Raw genomic sequence first — 20,462 nt, forward strand, 5'->3', positions numbered from 1 at the left:
CATTTCTAATTTTTTTTAAGCAAGTCTTTGTCATCTTTTGGTTAAGTTCATAGTACATGATTTTTCCTGTAAAGAAGGTCAGAAGGAAGCTAAATATTTAGCTTTTTCTGTTTTTTCTTAGACTTCTAAGACAAAAACTAAAAGCATGATTTATTGCTTTTAAAAACATTAGTCACCAGTAATATAAATGTAAAAGACTTACCCTCTTTGCTTATCTCTGCAATTGTAACCCATTCCAAGGTAATATGAAATCCACTTCCTTTTGTGTCCAATTCATCTTTTTCTACCCTAAGCAGTAGCACAGCTACTGAATGAGTATCAGATTTTACAAATGAAACACTGTGTGCTATAGTAAATGGACTTCCTAGCTCTTCATTAAACACAATCTAGAAGACAAAAGTGTAGTATAAAGTCTGTTGGTTAAAACTGGAAGTCTTGCTCTTTATCAGAAAGCAGTGAAAGGCTCCAGTAAATGGTCAAACCAGTTAAACTTTGCTTCCCACAAACCACATTGGCAGAGAGGTTATTATCGCTTATATTATAAAATCATTATATGGGCCATTAAACAAAGCATAAAGAAAACACCTACATTACGGCTGTTTACTACAATAAGTAGAGGTACAACTGACAAACTGAACAGAATCCATAAACATAGCATATCAACCCAGGGGAAACGGTCTCACATTCAAGATGTAAGCATTTCACCAAGGCCCTCACCCCTTCTCTAGGCACCTCAAAATCCTGAAAATCTCTGTAGAATTTGACATGTGCAAACAAGAAGATAAAAAGGTACAGTGCACTGGCTGCCAGTGTTTAACCATCAACCACTACTGAGGGGACAAGGGTTCTCTTTATTTGGCTACTATCTTTACAGAGATTCAGTTTTCCTTCTCTATAAAGTTGAAGGGGAGTAAGAAACAAAAACCTATAATGAAATGAATGAGTATAATATTCATGCACAGGAGAAGCTAGGGTTGTAAATTTTTAATTTTTTATGTATACCATTTGAAAAAGTCCATCCAGTATTAGGATGGGACTAGCTGGGCAGAGTACATAAATATGTCATATTGAAAGGTTAATAAACACCACTGTAAACATTAAAAAAATCACAGACAAGGACTGCACATCTTGTAGTTTGAGACATTCAGCAATTGGTATCTCTAGATAGAAGTTTTAATTCTAGAAACTATGTATTTCAGACTCTCTCAAAACCAGTACTTACTCATCAAAAACCCCAAGAACATAAAAATGAAATGAATCCAAACAGCAAACAAGAAGAAACAAAACATTGGCACACGAAAAAAAAGAAAAAATGACAAGGAATCAACCTAGTTGATTCTACGCATTCAAACTGGAGTGGCTGAACAATTATAGGCTCAATCCAGCTGTTGTTACTGAAACCAGGTAAGGTTTGAGGATTTATGGGGTTGGGATGATAACATCACTCTAAACCACTGGGTGCTATACATACTCAAAAAGTTAATTTCAAGGGTGACAGAACCTCAACATATGAATCTCATGTTTTTGTTTAACACTGGTAAGTCCAATGTCACTTATTTATGCACCAGCATTCTCATAGAGCAGAATAAAAACAATAAAAGTTGGTATTTATTACCAACCATCTAAAGAACAGGATGACTAATTTCCTAGTTACTCAACTCTCAAAAGGTGTAGGAGAAGGAGCTAATCCATCATGCTGAAATCTTCCACTTCAGGACATATATCCAAGGTCCTGCCAGTATGAAAACCTACTTGACTATTTCAGAAGCTGCCCTCTAACAGAGAAAATAGATGTGAAATGTGCCAGATTTATACCAGGTTCATCTTTCATGAATAAAGAGGAACTAACCACAGACCACAAGAGTCATAGTAGCTCAGACAGAAATGTAACTTAAATTACATTTGCTGTGTGCAGGCAGAATAACCAATGCCATTATCAGTGTAGGAAGATCACAAATCACCTCCTCTCAAGACTCTTTCAAATAATTATGCAAAGAATTTAATCATAAGAAATACAAAAACCATACTTCAGATGCAATTTTAACAACTTGAAAAACAATTTTAAGTAAAAATATTAAGTACCAATAATTTTCCAGAGCTAAGTGCATAAACCAGAAATCTCCTAACTTAAAAAATTAACATCGCCTTTAGCTTGGTTGATAATAATTTCGGACTTTAAAAATATTGTATATTATTCCACAGGGCAGTTGAAATAGCAAACAATAAAAAACAGGGGGGGTAGAATCCTAAACAGGCATATAAATGGTTAAGGGAAAGATCAAATGGTGTTAAGAAGTTCCAACTAGACACTTAGCCACGTATGTAGAGACACTTTTAGTTAGATTTTTCGTTCAGTCAAAATGTCCCCTTTCCAACACTTGCATTTCAGCTACTTTGTGCATAAAAAATTCATTGTCATTATTCACTGAACACAATCCTGTATCAGTGATAGAGTTATGATTTAAAACTCAATTCTTCACATTACGTACATGCAATTCTCATCAGAAATGCAAGAATAAGAATGATTTGGTAGATGTACAATTCTTAAATATGTTATTGCAAGACTTACCTCCCACTTTTCAGATGTACTGTTTCCACGCTTGCCTGATTTAATTAAATACAGTCTTCCCGTACCATCAGAAAGGGTAACCCATGTGGAAGATGAGAAGTGTATTGAGGCACAAAGGCGATTATCATAAGCTGTCAAATCTGTAGGTAGCCGGAAAACTTCTCTTGGTTTTTGTAGAGCAGTGTCCTGTAAGAGAACAGTCACCTGCTAAGACTTTATGAAGCATTTATCGATTTCAGTAACTATTACAGTCAAATTAAGAATAACAAATCTCAGTAGCAACTCACCGGCTTCTTTGTGCAGTTGAGTATATTTGGAAAAAGGAGGAAGCAATAATCACCTACCTCAAATAATTCGAGTCCCAGTAAAAATGTGGAGACCTTAAAAGAAATGACAGCCACAGAACTGTATTCAAACTAGTTCATAAAAACTCCTGAATTAAAGAGAATTTTAGCCTATTCTGTCATGCAGAATATCAAGCCAATATATCATTTCTCAGCTTTTCTAGAGTGGCCATTTTATTAAGTCATTTTATTAACTGTGATTAGCTAACAAAGCTGGTCTAATTCATATCATATTTGCAAATAATTTTTCCATCACATTATGATTATCCTATGGAGTTAAATACAGCCAGCAGCCAGTCACAAGGGGTATTCTCCAGGGAAACAGTACTGGGGACAGATCTGTTTAATATCTTTATCAGTGATCTGGATGAGGGATCAAGTGCACTCTCAGTAAGTTTGCGGACAACACCAAGTTGGGTGGAAGTGTTGATCTGCTGAAGCGTAGGAAGGCTCTGGAGATGGATCTGGACAGGCTGGATCGATGGACTGTGGCCAACGGTATGAGGTTCAACAATGCTCAGGGCCAGGTACTACATTTGGGTCACAACAACCCCATGCAGTGCTACAGGCTTGGGGAAAAGTGGCTGGAAAGCTGTCTGGCAGAAAAGGACCTGTGGGTGATGCCTGACAGAGTGGAACATGAGCCAGGCTGTGCCCAGGTGGCCAAGGGCATCCTGGCTTGTATCAGAAATAGCAGGGCCAGGGAAGTGATCATCCCCCTGTACTTGGCACTGGTGAGGCCACACCTGGAATACTGTGTTTTGGGCCCCTCACTACAAGAGAGACATTGGGGTGTTGGAGCACATCCAAAGAAGGGCAATGAAGCTGGTGAAGGGTCTGAAGCAGAAGTCTTAAAGGGGAGCAACTGAGGGAACTGGGGATGTTTAGCCTGGAGTAAAGGAGGCTCAGGGGAAACCTTCTCACTCGCTATGTGGAAGGAGATTGTAGCAAGGTAGGTGTCAGTCTTTTCTCCCAAGTAACAAGCAATAGTACAAGAGGAAATGGCCTCAAGTTGCACCAGGGGTGTTTTAGATTAGATGTTAGGAAAAATTTCTTCACCAAAAGGTTTACTGAGCATTGGAACAGGCTGCCAAGGAAGTGGTGGAGTCACCATCCTTGGGGGTATTTAAAAGATGTGTAGATGTGGTTCTTCGGGACATGGTTTAGTGGTGGACTTGGCATTGCTGGGGTAACAGTTCAACTCAACTTTAAAGGTCTTTTCCAACCTAAAAAATTCTGTGATTCTACTATGCATCAAGATAAATTTATCATGCTCCATCAGTGGCACACTGCAATCTTACTTTTTAAGCTAAACTGCAAGCATGGGTTGGTTTTGAGCATGAAGAGAGAGACTACACCAAGCAGATGACAAAAAAAAAATACATAACACTAATTTTTTTCTTTTCATAAAGGGAAAAAAGCCCCCAACAAAACATAAAAATAAATCCAGTATTTCCTGCAGTATAAACTTTACACAAATCAGTCCGATTGCATAATAGTGCAAAATTACTAATGTCATCTATATCACCAGTAATTGTTCTCAGAAGTCCTGCTTTAGTTCTGTGTTGCCTTCTTCATTTCCTGCTAATTCTAGAAGAAGAAACTGCTTTAGTGCTGTAAATTGGATTTCCAACTGTTGTCATTAAGTACAAAGGCATGTCTTCCAGGACATATTTTAGGGATTACTCTTTATCTTCGGCCTTCACTCTCACATCCCTTCTTTGTTGCTTAAGGATTTGTAACTCTGCTTATTATTCAGCTTGCAGAATGCCAGCAATGCCACTGCCTGCACAGGACTACAATTTACCTGCCTTTTGTGAGTTAAAGTAATCTCTGAATATCCAAAAGGTTTGTTAGAAAAAAAACCCAAACAAATATTTATGATTTGTAAAGAACTCAGCACAGCAGTTTAAAAAAATGGTCAGGACATGCTTTATCAGGAATTCAGCTTGATTTACATATAAAGTAGATCAGGCTGCAGTATTAAGAGTACAAACAAAATATTCTTACAGAAAAACACAAGATGCAGACTGCAGATTCAGCAACAGTCACATCTCTATGATCTTTCAAATAGCTGAAATAGAACCTAATTTCGTGAAGGTTTTCAACTGAACTAAGCAGCTGCTAAACAAAATGGGCTTGCAGTCCGTCACAAGAGGGGTCCCCCCCCAGATTCATTCCAAGCCCCATCCTGTTCAACATCCTCATAAATTACCTGGATGAAGAGATTGAAAGCACCCTCAAGATATTTGCTGATGACAGCAAACTAGGCGATGAGGTGGACAGACATGTCTTGCACAGAGACACAGATGGCCTGGAAGAGTGGAGTAGCAAGACCATTGTGAAAATAAACAAAAGTAAGGTCCTGCACCTGGTACAGAATAACCAAAGAGCCCAGTGCCAACCAGGATCTGTGTGGGGAGCAGCCTTGTCAAAAGGGACTGGGTGTCCTGGTTGACAGCAAGCTGAACATGAGCCAGCAGTGCACTAGTGCAGCAACATGGGCAAATCGGGTCTGAAGCTGCATCTACAGGGGCATTACTAGGAGAGACAGAGACATGATCATCCCACTCTGGTTAGTGCTTGTCAGGCCACACCTGGAGTACGATGTCCAGTTTGGGTCCCCACAACTGAAAACAAACACAGACTAGAAAGGGTGCAAAGAAAGGCCATGAAGACAGTCAAAGGGCTGGAGAACCTGCCCTATGAGGCAAGACCAGAGGACTTACGTATTGTCTCCCTGGAGAAGACTCAGGGGTACCTCATGACAGTAGTCCAGTACTTAAACGGTGGCTACAAAGAGGACTGAGGCATTTCCTTCACAAGTGACAGAGAAGACAAGGGTTAAAGGGTAAAAGCTGCACCAGGAGAGGCTTCAACTCAACACAGCAAAATTTTTACAGTGAGAACCACCAACGACTGGAACAGCCTCCCCAAGTACATGGCAGAGTTCCCATCACTGGAGGCCTAAGGTACTAGATAATCTCATCCAGACTTCCCATGAAAGGCTGTGTCATGGTTTAAACAAAGTCAGCCATAAACCACACAGCTCGTTCACTCACTCCCCCCTCTTGCCCTCCCCCTGCTCCTGGAGGGATGGAGAGGAGAATCGAAAAGAATGCAACTCCCACAAGTTGAGATAAGAACAGTCCAGTAACTAAGGTATAATACAGATCACTGCTGCTACCACCAATAATAATAATGCTAAAGGAAATAACAAGAGGAAAGAATACAACACCTCAACACCAGCCGACCAATAACTCGCCCCACTCCCCCTAGCCAAGCACCGACCGATACCTCGTCCAACCCTGAAGTCCCTAGCCCTTCCTGGGTAACTCCCTGTTACATCCTGGGCATGACGTGCTGTGGTATGGAATACCTCTTTGGTCAGTTTGGGTCACGTGTCCTGTCTCTGCTTCCTCCCAGCTTCCCCTCCTCCCTGGCAGAGCATGAGGCTCAGAAAGTCCTTGGCCAGACCAAACATTTGAGCAGCAACTGAAAACATCAGCGTTACCAGCACTGTTCCCAGGCCAAAAAAAAAACAAAACACAGCACTGCACTAGCTACTAAGAAGGAGAAAAATGACTGCTACTGCTGAACCCAGGACAGGTTGTAACCTATTCTCTTTTGTGGTCCCTTTGAACCTGGGCTGTTCAATGACACTAAAACAAATAGTGGACACTAACAACATAATTCAAACAAACATAAAAATTCACTACCTTGCCCTTTATACTAATTCACAGACTTCAGAATCTGATCTCAGGTCTCCAAAAAGGTCTTAACAGTAATAACAAACAAAACTGATTTCTGTTGTTTCTGTTCAGTATCATAAAGAAACATGTCTCCTGATGTCATGGTCCTTTCCCCTCATCCTGCAGACAGTTTTATTTATATACACATATATAATAAATGAAGCAAAATTAGCTTCAACAAGTTTTGGCAGATATTTTGCAGACTAGCATACCTCCATATATTTGAACAAATAAACAGTCATATCTGGAACAAGTGCCTGACTGGCCTTTACAGATCAAGATTTCCCTTTTTAAACCTAAGCTACCTTCTTAATAGACTAGGTTGAGAACATAACTAATGGTCATAGAGCCAAACTGGTTTTAGTTTTATTTTACTAGGTTCATTTCCACTCAGTTGGTCTACAATTATTTTAAAGGCCCATAAACCAGAAAACTCTTGCTTAAAACTGAGGAAATTCTTCCCTTATTACTAAAAATCAGCATTAGTGTCACTAAAATTGAAAAATATTTAATTTGAAATAGATCTCTAAAACAGAAAAACAGCATGTGAAGGAAGAATATTACAGGGACAGATCTGAAGGAAGATATTAACAAACATGCAAAAAGAAGCACTAACAGAAGCACATTATTGTATTGAAAGCTGTGGTGGGGGAGACAAGAATTCATCTATTCTGTGCCACACAAAATGGACTGTCTTACTACAGTAAGGGTGGGCATGAGACTAAGAAATAGAAGTGAAAAAATACCAGAGTAAACCAGCAACTTATCACAGGCCCTGAAATTTCAGCTGCAAATAATTATAGTATTTTCTAAGCATCTCCTGTCCTTCCATTTTCACTTGGTCAATGGACAGGTTGGAGGTGGGAAATCATCTCTATACATATCTACTTCCAGAAAAAGAAACTCACTCATTCTGATTTATGAAATAAGGCAAAATATACATATAAAACACCATCTTTAAAAGAGTTCTTTGCAGTTCAGCACATGTATGCTTTGCAAAAAGAGCACACTTGTGCTTGCAGAGCATGACAGGACCTCACTTGTTGAGAATCCTGCATTTGTGCAGATTTCAAATCCTTCATATTTTCCAGATGTTATTAAAATCATATGCATTTAAAACATGTTCAAATGTAAGCAAGAGGAATTGGATTTGGCTAAGTACCATTTTAATAACCAAGAGCAAGAACGAGCAGATGACAAGCAGATAGCCTGCTTGCCATTTGGGCCTACTTGAATTCGTATTAGAGATTACTGTATACTCCAAAAAGGCATAAGGGCTGTTACGAAACCTGCAATGGAAAAGATGCAGATTTGATTTTTAATTATTTAAAACATTCAGGGTCACTCTGTAGATTAGGTTCAATCACTGTGCTTCTTGAACTATTCCGCTAATTTATAACACATACAGGAAGGCAGAACAAAAGAATTGAACAAACACACCCCAACAAACCAACCAACCAAAAAAACCCCAACCCAACAACAAGCCCACAACACAAACAAACCAAACAAAACCCCCACAATTAAGGTTTCATCGAAAGGAAGTGTTCTCTACAATAAGTGCTCCATTGTAACTAGCAATGACTTTGGTGCCTAGGGAAATAAATAACAAATTTCATGCATCTGATCAGGGAAAGCACCACCATCCCTCTTAACAATGATCTACAGGGCTATACGCTGTAGCATTAGAGAAGAACACACTTCTATCAGCTTTCAAGTGAATCTTCATAGTAAGCTTCAAATAGCTTTGTATGTAAATAAAAATCAAGCATCAACCATTTACTCTTCTAAAGCTTAGATCAGATTTATCAGTACTAAGCAGGAATGTCAAGACTCAATATATCTCCTGAAAAAAGTGAAAAATAATCTTCATTACACATTACAAAGTCTCCCTCTCAATAAGCAAGAGAGGAAATGCTCTTTTTACAACATTTCTGATCACCAATTTCACTTCAGGCATTTATTAGAACAGTCTCTTACCTCGGTTTGACAACAAAAAGGATGAAGGATGGACTGTCTTGAAGCTGGAACACAACCTGCCCTCAAACCCCTTCTGTATCAGATTTGCTTTTTGACTTACTGTTTCTTTGTTCACCACCTGGTTAATAATGGTCAGTAGTAACCCCTTACTGCATGAGAGGATGCTGAGATACTACATTTGTATTATATTAGCAAGAACTGGCTAAAAGAACTGTAGTCATTTTACCAGAAGTCAGGTTTCCTCACTGTAATTATGCTTAAATGAAAGCAACGCAATTTCTTTAAGAAGAAACTAGATGCAGCTTCTTGTCAATCCAGTTCTCCAACTCCCTTCACTTCTCCACAGAGATTCTTCCTTTGTTTAACTATTTTTCACTCCCAAGTGACAAGGCATTACCTGTGCTTTTTGCCTTCACAAAAAACATGTTTTGAAACACCTAAGATGCAGGGATAAGTCATGATTTATGGACAACTAACACACTGCCATATTAGAATCAAAGTTGCAAACAAAATAGGAAGTAGAACTAGAAGTAAGTATGTGTTAAAAAGCCTATGTGTTCTTTCACTTTGAATTTAGGATAAGCATGTTAAACTGTTACATCTTCTGTTTTAAAGATGAGTGATATTAATTTTAACTGTGGCCATTGCTAACTTTGTAAGTTATTCTTGGCTGAAAACAGTATTATTATTTGTAACACGCATTTGCCTAATATATGGCCAGGCACATTTGTAATGAGACACCTTGTTGATGTTTCTGAAAACACACTCCTTTTTATGCATATGCAAACACATCTCCTTGCAAAACAGGCTGCATTGTGCAGTAGGACACAGGATGGCAGCTATTTATTTCACAGTAGGGTGGAACTGAAACTCGTGACTAGATATTAACCAGGTGCCACTTTCCTGAAGACTACAACAGCCCCACTAGTCCTAGGGAAGAATATTTATTATTTCAATTTACTGCACATAAAAATGCAAATTACTGCCTATTTTAAAATCCTTTACCTAGTAAAATCTTTTATCTACTAAGAAAGAAACCTGCACACTTTCGTACCCTTCTAGTAATGGAATGAATTGGGTGTCTGTGTTGTGGTGGCAGTGGCGAGTTGCAGAGGTGACCTCTGTGAGAAGAGACCAGGGCTGCCCTGTGCTGCACATGGCTGCTTCCAACCCTAAGAGGACCACAGTGGGGCAGATATTCCCCTGAAGCCCATGGAAAGTCCAAGCCCAGCTACCGGTAAGAGCTTTGTGTGACTTTGTTTCCCATCATCCTACTCTATTTTTTTTTTTGCAATAGATTAAATTAATTTCCCCAAAGTATAGTCTGTTTCGCCTGAGATGGCAATTGGTAAGTGATCGTCCTGCTTTTATCTCAATCCACGAGTTTTTTCTGTTTTATCTTCTCATTGTCTTGTTGAGGCAGGGTTAACCAACCACAAAAAAAAAAATCACAAAAAAAATGATGCTGTGACAAGCCACTCTTCACAGGAGGCTTTCCTTTACAAGCTTCTTTCTTTTAGACGTTCCTACTGGGAACCCAGATATCTCAAAAGATTTGGAAGAAATCCCAGAAGATTATTCTGTCTCTGCAAGAGTCTGCCAAAGGCTCCAACTGCTTCTACATTCCATGAAAAGTAAAGGAACTGTTCTGCAGCTTCAGTTTTCCACCTACCATCCTTTGGAAACCTCTACTTCCTGAAAAATCCAGAACTACCGCTTCTGGATTTTTCTCAGCTTGGCCTTGGACTAGTAATTTCCACCCCAGAACCCTTCAGAGTAAGCCATGCTCTCTCAAACTATCACAGATCTCCCTGTGTTTTTTGTCCTGCAGGGTTACAAGGCTAATTTCTTGGTAGCATGACAGTAGATATTTTCCTTTCCAGCCTTTTATTCCTTAATGACCAAGTACTTCAATTGCATGTACCAGAAACATGGTGCCTATCACCTCCAGAATGTGTCCTTTCACCTCCAGAATGAAGAATAGCTCTGTACCGCAAACTAGTGCGTCAATTCATTAAAATGGCTCAAAAGAAACAAAGTTTTACTACTTAAGAACATGAGTATAAAAGCAGATAACTGTCATGTTTTTCCAAACATGGCTAGCTTGCTTGCACTATTTCAAGTTTGCTCAAGGCCACCAGCATCTTTTTGCCTCCAAGAAGTGACACCAAGAGGAAGCTATTAGCCCACAAAGGCCTGCATTTCTAATTCTAATACATACAGACTCTTTCTTTCCTTGTATCTACAATGCCAGGATTTTCACATTAGCAAACAAACATCAAATAGCACAGGGGAGAAAAGAAGTGTCAGCAACTAGAAAAGAAGTGTCTACTCTTTCTTCTGCTTGTCACCATGTCTATCTTCCCCAGATTGGAAGCAGGTAACTGGAAGCACCACTGCAATACTAATGCAATACTGTTAATGAAAGTATGTCAGACACCTCATTTTAAATACTTCCATCCTTCCTGGTGAACAGCACTTGTGTTAATCTACCCATGCTCCTGGCAGTAGCTTCCCCCAGTTTTTGCATTCAGCTCCTACCTGCTATATTTTCTATCCTATCTCCCACCTTTTCAAATTCAGTAATTTTTTAATAAAGTTTATTCTTACCAGAGTCACTGACAGATTCATAATCCTTCCAAACTGATCAACATAGTAGACATTATCCTGGTACCAGGAATCAAGATGAAGATAATTATACATGCCAAAAGCACGCATGTGGTCAAGGGTATATTGATCATCACGAAGCTTCACTTCTGCTACAGCTGGTGGAGGTAAAAATAAAAACAAGGAAAAAAAAAAAAAGACTATTTAAATATTTATTTATCATGTAATAATTGACAGTTCAAACATAACTTAAGAATAATTCTTCCATCCTTTGTCAATAGGTCTGGCTTATTTGAATAAAAATACATTATGCATACATAGTTTAAAATTTCACCATAAACTTGGAAAGCAGGTCATCCTCACTAAAGGCCAGTGCGGCCATTCACTGAGACCATGCAGTAACTATAACCATTAGTGGTCCATGGTGGTGGGCTTAACCTGGCTGGATACCAGAGGCCCACCAAAGCCGCTCTGTCACTGCCTTCCTCAGCTGGACAAGGGGGAGAAAATATAACAAAAGGTTCATGAGTCAGGAAAAGGACAGAGAGAGATCACTCATCAATTACCATCATGGACAAAACAGACTCGACTTGGGGAAATTAGTTTAGTTTATTACCAATCAAATCAGAGTAGGATAAAGAGAAGTAAAACCAAATTTTACAAACACTTTCCCAAACTCCTCCCTTCTGCCCAGGCTCAACTTCACCCCTGATTTACTCTACCCCTTTCCCCCACCTGTGGCACAGGGGGATAGGGAATGGGGGTTGTGATCAGTTCACCACATGTCATTTCTGCTGCTCCTCCTTTCCCAGGGGAGGACTCCTCACACTCTTCACCTGCTCCAGCATGGAGTCTCTCCCACACAAAACAGAATCATAAAATAGTTAGGGTGTGAAAGGACCTTAAGTTCTTCATTAACTTCTCCAAATGGAGTCCTTCCCACAAGCTGCAGTTTTTCATGAACTGCTCCAGCGTGGGTCCCTTCCATGGGTGAAGTCCTTCAGGCACAAACTGCTCCACAGTGGGTCTCCCATGTGGTCTCCCATGTGGTCACAGCTCTTGCCAGAAACCGGCTCCAGCCCAGGCTCCTCTCTCCATGGGGCTGCAGGTCCTGCCAGGAGCTTGCTCCAGTGCAGGTTTGGGACCTCAATGGGCTGCAGAGGCACAGCCTGCCTCACCATGATCTGCACTATGGGCTGCAGGGGAATCTCTGCTCTGGTGCCTGCAGCACCTCCTGCCCTCCTCCTACACTGACCTTGCTGTCTGCAGAGCCGTTTCTCACACATATTCTCACTCCTCTCTCCAGCTGCAATTGCTCCTGTGCAGTAACATTTTCCCTTCTTAAATGTATTATCCCAGAGACACCACCACCATCACTGATGGGCTCGGCCTTGGTCAGGGCTGGGTCTCTCTTGAATCCGACTGACACTGGATCTATTGGAGATGGGGGAGCTTCTGGCAGCTTCTCACAAGAAGCCACCCCTGAAATAGCCAAAGTGCCACCAAAATTTCCAACTAAGCTTTTTCTAACTGAAAGAAACTGAAACACTGGCTGTTCACTATTACAGTACCTTCTTCAAGGCAAGAAGCATGCTACCTGTGCTCATCCACTTGAGGAAGATTTTTCCAAATAGAAAACCTCTCCTCAGCTGTCAGTAAGACCAGTTCTGGTTACCTAAGACAAGCCAAGTTTTTATCTAAACTATGCAGCTTTTTCTTCCTATTCCATACCTAGAGATCAAGCAGCTGTAGTTTCAACATCTAAAAATATAGAAAATCATCAATTTTCAGCCAAGACGTCAGTAGAAGACTAGTCCATCCTTCTGCAAATAGTCTCAGACTGGAACTCCAGTTCACTCTCCAGTACAGTCATCCCAGGATCCTTAGCTTCCTTGCAGGAAGTTTATCTTGAACTTCACACAAGTAAAATCCTTAAGACAGTTTTAAGTAAACTCTGTCAGCCCATGACGATTAGCCTTTAAAATCAGAGTATGGGGAAAGCACCTCAAGGCTAATCCTTCTCACAGCAACAGTTATTTTAATTCCTACTATTTTAGCTTCCACTTTCTTCTCTTTTCTGCTCAAAACCAGAGGAAAGCTATTTCCAGTATTTCACTTCCATCCACACTCATATCAGGGGCCATTCACAACTCTATGTAGCAGTCCCCACCTTAGACCTCTTACGCTCTTTAGCACCTACTAAAAACCTACTGAAGAACCAGTTGTTTCCTCTGCTCTGCCAGAACACCAATTACAGCAACAGCAGACCATTCTGCAGTGCAATCAGTGCCACTGCATAGCTGTCACAAAACCATCCATCAGACAGTCACTAGATGGCTCAGTGAAAACTGACCCCATCAGAGACATGGGCTATTTAACATAAAAGTGACTACAGGAAACTGCAAGATTATACTGTCTGATTAATAAAAACACCCAGTCACACTATGCAAAATGAGAGTATAATTAGCAATTAGTCTCCTAATCACTGTTGATATTTGCAAGCCAATAGTATTAATTCCACTCAGCTCAAATCATTATTCACATTCACCACACAGGAGGGACTTCTGTACCCCTCCGATTAATAAATTACTGTTCCCTTGAAGAGCCAAGGCCCTTCAAAACAAGCTAGAATATCCACAAAGGAGACAGAAGAAAATGCACCTTTCACAGTGGGAAAGACTGCTACCCATTCCAATTTCTACTTTAAATAATCAGAATATTTTACAGTAAATTACGCTAAAAGAAATTTACATTACAGTAAGATATTCAAAGGATATGTTTGTTGTGAAAATGTTTTTAAAGCTGTTTGTACAATCAAGCTTTATCACAGAGATATTTTTTCTAACACGATATGAGATGATGTGAATATTCTGCAAATAATTACAGACAAAATCATATATAATCCAGGACAATTATTTCCAGTGAAACCAAGTACATGTCATCTACTTCCTGTATAGTTACATTAACTGATCTTCTGAAATCAAACACACATGCGGAAGCATTTAAAGCCTTTTTAACACAGAAAACTTAAAACTGTCTTACTTCAGAAGGCTTTTCTTCTCCACTTCTCCCTCCTCACCCCCCTAGACATGTTGCTACTGTCAGAATTGTAACTGAAACACATAGTGAACATTCCAAATTAGATGCTTCCTGAAGCAAATGTACAACCTGTCAAGAAAATTATTGGAATAATACACTACTGGTTAGCTGACTGTAATGTGATGAGCTTTATAACCATAAATAAAATTTTTGGCCTTGAGCTTTTCAGCCTGTAGTGCTGACACACCCTGAATAACAAGGGATCAGGAATACTGCATAACTGCAATATTGAATTAATTCTTCAGAAACAGGAGTCAGAAACTATACAATATATGGGCAATTTTAAACCAGGAACTCAAACAAATCTGTACTGTACTGTCATAAAACACTTTAAATAAGCTTATCAACTGCTTGCAGAAAGTATCCTGTATATACAGCTCTCTGCCAAGGAGAAATAATTACAGCAACTATTCCATCCTCAATTAACTGAAATCCATACTGTGATCAAGTGAAATGTGTGCACGAATGCCATCTGCTATCACATACCATGTGCTCAGATAGTTTATAGGAGATTTTACACTAGGATGAAGTTCATTCCTTGCTTTCTACAGCCTTCCAGGTTCAAGGTTTCTTGATGGCCCTTGAAAAAATGAGGAGAAAACCAACAGAGCTGAGCGCAGAATAATGACGGACAAAAGAGAGAAGAAACAGAGACTTTTAATAAAGCAAATTCAGGAAAAAGTTAATATAAATGGAAAAGAAGAAATACTTCAATAAGATCAACACCTTATGCAGTCACACAGTTTTGCCTCGTTTTGTTTGGTCAGGATTTTTTTGCTGACTTTTGCTGTTCTTAGGTTTATGGTTGGGTTTGTTGTATGGGTAGTTCTGTGTGCTTTGTTTGGGGTGTTTTGGTGTGTTTTTTTGGGGGAGGGGTTGTTTGTTTAAGAGCCTAGCACTGGGCTCTTCATTTTTTGGAGGCTCTATTAACAAGCAGCAGTTAATGACAGCTATTCAACAGAATGATGCACGGTCTCCTTCAAGTTTGATAAATCTGCACTACTAAAACCCAGGAACATTGATTCATACACTGTCATACCCAAAAAGAGCAAATATACACAGTGTATAAATTATATCCCATATTTCAATCTTATTTCTCAATAACACTGGTTAGATGGGATATTTCAGACTAGTACAAAGAAATTGATGCCACTTTTCTAGAATTGTATTTATCTCCAGTTTCATGCTTGAAAAAAGTAATTTGACTCAAAATAGTTCAAAGATAATTAAGCAAAGAGTTTCACACACATCACCTTTACCTAAAAGAAAAAGCACTAAATGCAAAGGAGCTCGTAAGAATCAACAGAAGTGAGACATCTCTAACCTAAGTGGATCTTATTATAATTATTACTCTGCACTGAGAAAAAAAAAGCTCCTCTGAATAAAGACTATCAAGGGACTATACTTTAAATAAATAGAGAAGTCTCATATCTGCCATCAAACATGTTACAGCAGAACTGAAAAAAAAAACCAAAAACAAACTAGTGAGGAACACCCCCTCTATCCCCCATTTTTAGACATTTTACTGAATATATCAAACCAACTTTACAATACTGGAAAATATGTAAAATAATTATATAAACATTATTTTGGTGCGTTCAATGTTACATGCTTGTATGTCATAGTTTGATCTGCAATGCCACCCAGTGGCAGTAATTCAGTATTTCATATAAACTTATATCCTCACAGAATTTATTTTCTAGTATCAGCATCCAAAGATCTTTTTAACCCTGCATTAATTCTTTTTCTTTTAATATCAACAAATATAATTTTATTGTTAATGGCAGCATCATCTCATTGCTGCTGTTGAGTAAAAGTACAAGGCTTGGTTATTCTACTGCAGTACCTTAACAGACTAAACACAAAATGTTCCTGTTTTAATAAACACCTAGCTTGCTGAAAACAAGCACAGCCTGACAGATACTCTGTAATGAAGTATTTTTCCCTAATTATTTACTTCTAATGCTTGTGTAAGTAATGTATGATCTATCACTCAAAAAATGGAACAAATAAATTGAACAAGATCCAAAAACTTGCAAGACATTTGTAAAAGTATCAGTACAGCTACCAGCTGTACAGTGAACTACACATCACAGTATAGTGAACTACAGCTATGGCTCACAGTTTCTTAGCATTTCTCATATATAGAAGACTTTTATTCTACAATTATTTTTTCAAATGGACATGGAAAACAAATGGAAACTGCTATAAATGTTTGAAGCATATCAGTACCTTTGGCTCCTGTCGTGGTTTAAACCAATCCACACAGGTCGTCCACTCACTCCCCGCCCCGACCCTCCCCACTCCCGGAGGGTTGGGGAGGAGAATCAGGAGAATGTAACTCCCACGGGTTGAGATAAGAACAGCCCAGTAACTAAGGTATAACACAAATCACTGCTGCTACCGCCAATGATAATATTGATAAGAGAAAATAACAAGAGAATACGATACCACCGCCGAACGAGTTCAACACCCCCCCGAAGAGAGAGAGCCTGCCCTTCCGGGTAACTCCCAGTTACCTCTCCAGGCATGACGTGCTGTGGTATGGAATACCTCTTTGGTCAGTTTGGGTCAGGTGTCCTGTCTTTGCTTCCTCCCGGCCTCCCCTCCTCCCTGGCAGAGCATGAGGCTCAGAAAGTCCTTGGCCAGACCAAACATTCGAGCAGCAACTGAAAACATCGGTGCCATCAGCACTGTTCCCAGGCCAAAAGATCAAAACACAGCACTGCACCAGCTCCTAAGAAGGAGAAAAATGACCGCTGCTGCTCAACCCAGGACAGCTCCATAAAAAGAAACAAATTATACTCATGTGGTATTAGTAAGACAACTACTTTTCACTCAAGCAGAGTGAATGGGCAACTATGTTTCACAGAAGTAGAGACCTTTCAGTCCTAACAGGCTGAAAGCAGAGCAGGCATTCATAGCACCATTTATTTTATTTTTAAAAGTGACAAAACCCCATAAATGCACATAATCAAAGGAATGTACTCTCTGCATGTTCTCCTGGCTTGCAACAGAAGCTCCACGTCTGAGTGAATGTTTACTATGCCTTTCAGCTGTTATAGTATGATCATAGAATAGTTTGGGTTAGAAGTGACTTTCAAAGGAGATACTCCATCCCTCTGACCATTTTTGTGGCCCTTCTCTGGACCCTCTCCAACAGGTCTGTGTCTTTCCTGTATTGAGGACTCCAGAGCTGAACGCAGTACTGCAGGTGAGGCATGGTGTATGTTTTTTGATATGAATAACAACTCTGCCAAATAGACAAAATAGAGAGGAAAGGCATGAGGGAAACCCACAACTGAGAAACTTCTAAGCCTCTGAAAAAGAAAGGATTCAAGTTACATCTGATCAGTGGAAGTCAAAAGTGAGGTTTTCATTCCTTTAAAAACTACATGCATCTTAGACATGGTCCTTGTTGGAGGTAAGAATCTGCCCCACAGCCACTGACTGATCTAGGCTCTGCTGAGTTCAGATCAGGGCAGAAGAGGTGACTGTAAACAAGACATTCTTTCTTTCCCCCCAGAGGTTCAGTGGTTTAAAAGAAAGGCCATACAAAGCTCAGTGCAAAGTAATCACTAGGAAATAAGTTACGAAAATAAATTAAGAAAAATAAAAATACATAAAACTTAGGATGAAGAGTTAGGAATTAAACATATAACAGTGTGGGACTCATTACTAGTTAAAACTTGTTCCCAGGATGAGAGAAGAGAAAGGAGTAATGACTGTGAAAGTCAGATTAACTAGGACAGAATAGGTAGGAGTAAGAAAGAAATAAAAGATGAACATGCAAATCCCAGTATTTAAAAGAGAACATAAGATCACAGAATTTCACCATTCATCACTGTGACCTTATATTTAAGATATTCACTAGAAGATTCCCCTCTAGCACAGATCTAATAAAATAAACATATTAAATAAATGTTTTAAAATTCTTTCTGCTGCACGTCAGACCACAGCAAATTCCTGGCAACTGCAGTTTGACAGTTAAAGGCAAACTGGAACTGAATACTAACTTCTACACAATGGTCATAAAATGAAGTTCGCTGTAGCCCCCAGGAGCATGACAACCAGCACAAGCTGTCCTGCAGTACCATGTGTTGCCATACACCTGCTTCAGTAGTAGAAGCCTGCATCAACTCCATGTGCCAATTTCTTTCAGTCATTTTAGTTTACAGCTAGCAGTGAAATTCATAAAAATAGTTAAATATAAAAACACAGATGAAATATCAAAGATTAATACCCTAATGCTTAATATGCAAGTATGTATTAACACTGCATAAATACTTCAACTGAGTTAATTCAGTTCTACTTAAGAATAAGTACCTATTACTATTTATTATCATATATTCAAAGCACTTTAAAGCTCACATGCTCATCTTACTGCCATGAAATTTGGGATGCCACACAGGCAGAACTCCAAATCTCAGGTCATTTGAGACAAGGATTCCTGAAATAGTTTCCTGGAAAACAAATAAAAAAAAAAATCAATAGCCTTTTTATATTAATCTTCCATATTCTATCACCACATTTTGCACACAGCTGTGAATAAAATCAGAAATTAGTCATGCTGACAGTGTTCCTAAACATGTAACATACAGTGCCTGCTGTATGGCCTAAGAGTAGGCTGAAATACAGATAAACAAAACATCTAGAAAAAAGGTATCTGGGCCTCTGTGCTGTGGGAATTGGAGGATGGCACACATACCAATCTTCTGTCACACAGATTACTGAAGCTATTACATAAAATACCTGAATAGACAAGAACCGGCTAGATCCATCTCTCCATTAGCAACTCCATGATTCAAGAAGTTTAATAAGAATCTGTAAACCTCACCTACTGAGAACAGGTGCACAACTGACTACCCAAGAACCACAGAGCTTATCTAACCACAGGCAGAGTACCAAATAAAGGGCAAACTAAGAGGCTGTACCTATGCCACACTAACTGCTGCCATCTTTGACACAGCTGTGATACACTCCTAACACACATTCACTAACTTATATTTCGACTGTCTTTTGAAAGGGGACACCTAAATTAGTCTTACAGTAAAAAATATCAAAGTACATAACAAAAATGTTACTCTTTTTGAATTTTCCAGTCCTATGACAGATGCACATACAGTATCACCTCACCTTCATTCACTCCCACAATACACAGATCACATACAGCTTCACGTTCTGCCCACAATTCACCATGGCAAACACACCTTTCTGATCCACTACTAATACCATGTATTTAACACAAACCAAAGTAACAAGTAACAGCTAGCTCTGTGGACAGGCACATAAATCAGCAGACATACAGAGCTAGAGATCAGTCCACCCAAATTGTATATTACTCTCTCCGACTCTCTAAAAAGAATGAACCCCCCCCCAAAAAAAAAGTAATTCATCCACCTACAAAGCCCATACCTTTATTTAGGTCTTTTTGTGGGTGGATGAGAGATTTCAGGGGGCACGGCTAAGGTTGTAAGCACATCTCCAACATCACTTCGTGCTAACATTCTTCTCAGCAAATTAGTCCGTTAATGGACCAGTACCTCAAATGTTACTCATAACACTTGGCAAAAAAAGCAGAGCATGGAATAAACAACCCTTAGATCCTCATCTGAACTGTGGGCAGAGCAGGAACGTAAAAACGCTAACTGCTGAGGTCTGTAGGAGATCCTGATTTTATACATCTATAAATCACCTGCACTCCATCACACTCACAGGTACCCACTGTGAACACTACTGCGTGTGTACAAGGCAAAGCCAGATTTATCACACAGATTTCCTTACTCGTTTAGAAACTCTGTTCAAACTCACAGGGGCAGGCTATTGTAATGCAGTGATGTGACAACAGCCTGAGACCTTGGTCCACCACGGAGCAGGGTGAACACAGGGGGATATCAAAGACAACGGTGCAGCCAATTGTAACGACAGCAACCAAGAGGAAACGCCAGGTATGCCACCCGCCCGCCCTTCCGACCCAGGACAGGCGCGCAGGCCGCCCGCACACCGGGCCGGGCTGCCCCAGCTCAGGGCACGCCTGCAACGAGGGCCGCTGGGCCTGCAGAGAAGCACCGCAAGAGGACCCCCCAGGCCACAGGGCGAATGGGAGGCCGGCGG

The 20,462-nt window shown here is 39.8% G+C and overlaps 1 protein-coding gene across 3 annotated transcripts in view; it reads right to left on the reverse strand.

The window, feature by feature from the left end:
• NUDCD1 (NudC domain containing 1) overlaps positions 1–20,462 on the reverse strand; it is a 37,633-nt gene that overhangs the window by 16,964 nt on the left and 207 nt on the right. Inside the window, exons 2-6 of one of the 3 annotated variants that reach the window (XM_065668811.1) lie at positions 14,835–14,928; positions 14,292–14,362; positions 11,253–11,407; positions 2,570–2,755; positions 203–386 (exon numbers count right to left, since the gene is read on the reverse strand). In XM_065668811.1, coding sequence (XP_065524883.1) covers positions 203–386; positions 2,570–2,755; positions 11,253–11,360 — 478 coding nt within the window. In that variant the 5' untranslated portion in view covers positions 11,361–11,407; positions 14,292–14,362; positions 14,835–14,928. The remainder of the gene's footprint in view (positions 1–202; positions 387–2,569; positions 2,756–11,252; positions 11,408–14,291; positions 14,363–14,834; positions 14,929–20,462) is intronic. The other 2 variants (XM_065668810.1, XM_065668809.1) reach the window with 2 other exon arrangements.

This window comes from Lathamus discolor, chromosome 2 (assembly GCF_037157495.1).
Source record: "Lathamus discolor isolate bLatDis1 chromosome 2, bLatDis1.hap1, whole genome shotgun sequence".
Classification (NCBI taxonomy): Eukaryota; Metazoa; Chordata; class Aves; order Psittaciformes; family Psittacidae; genus Lathamus; species Lathamus discolor.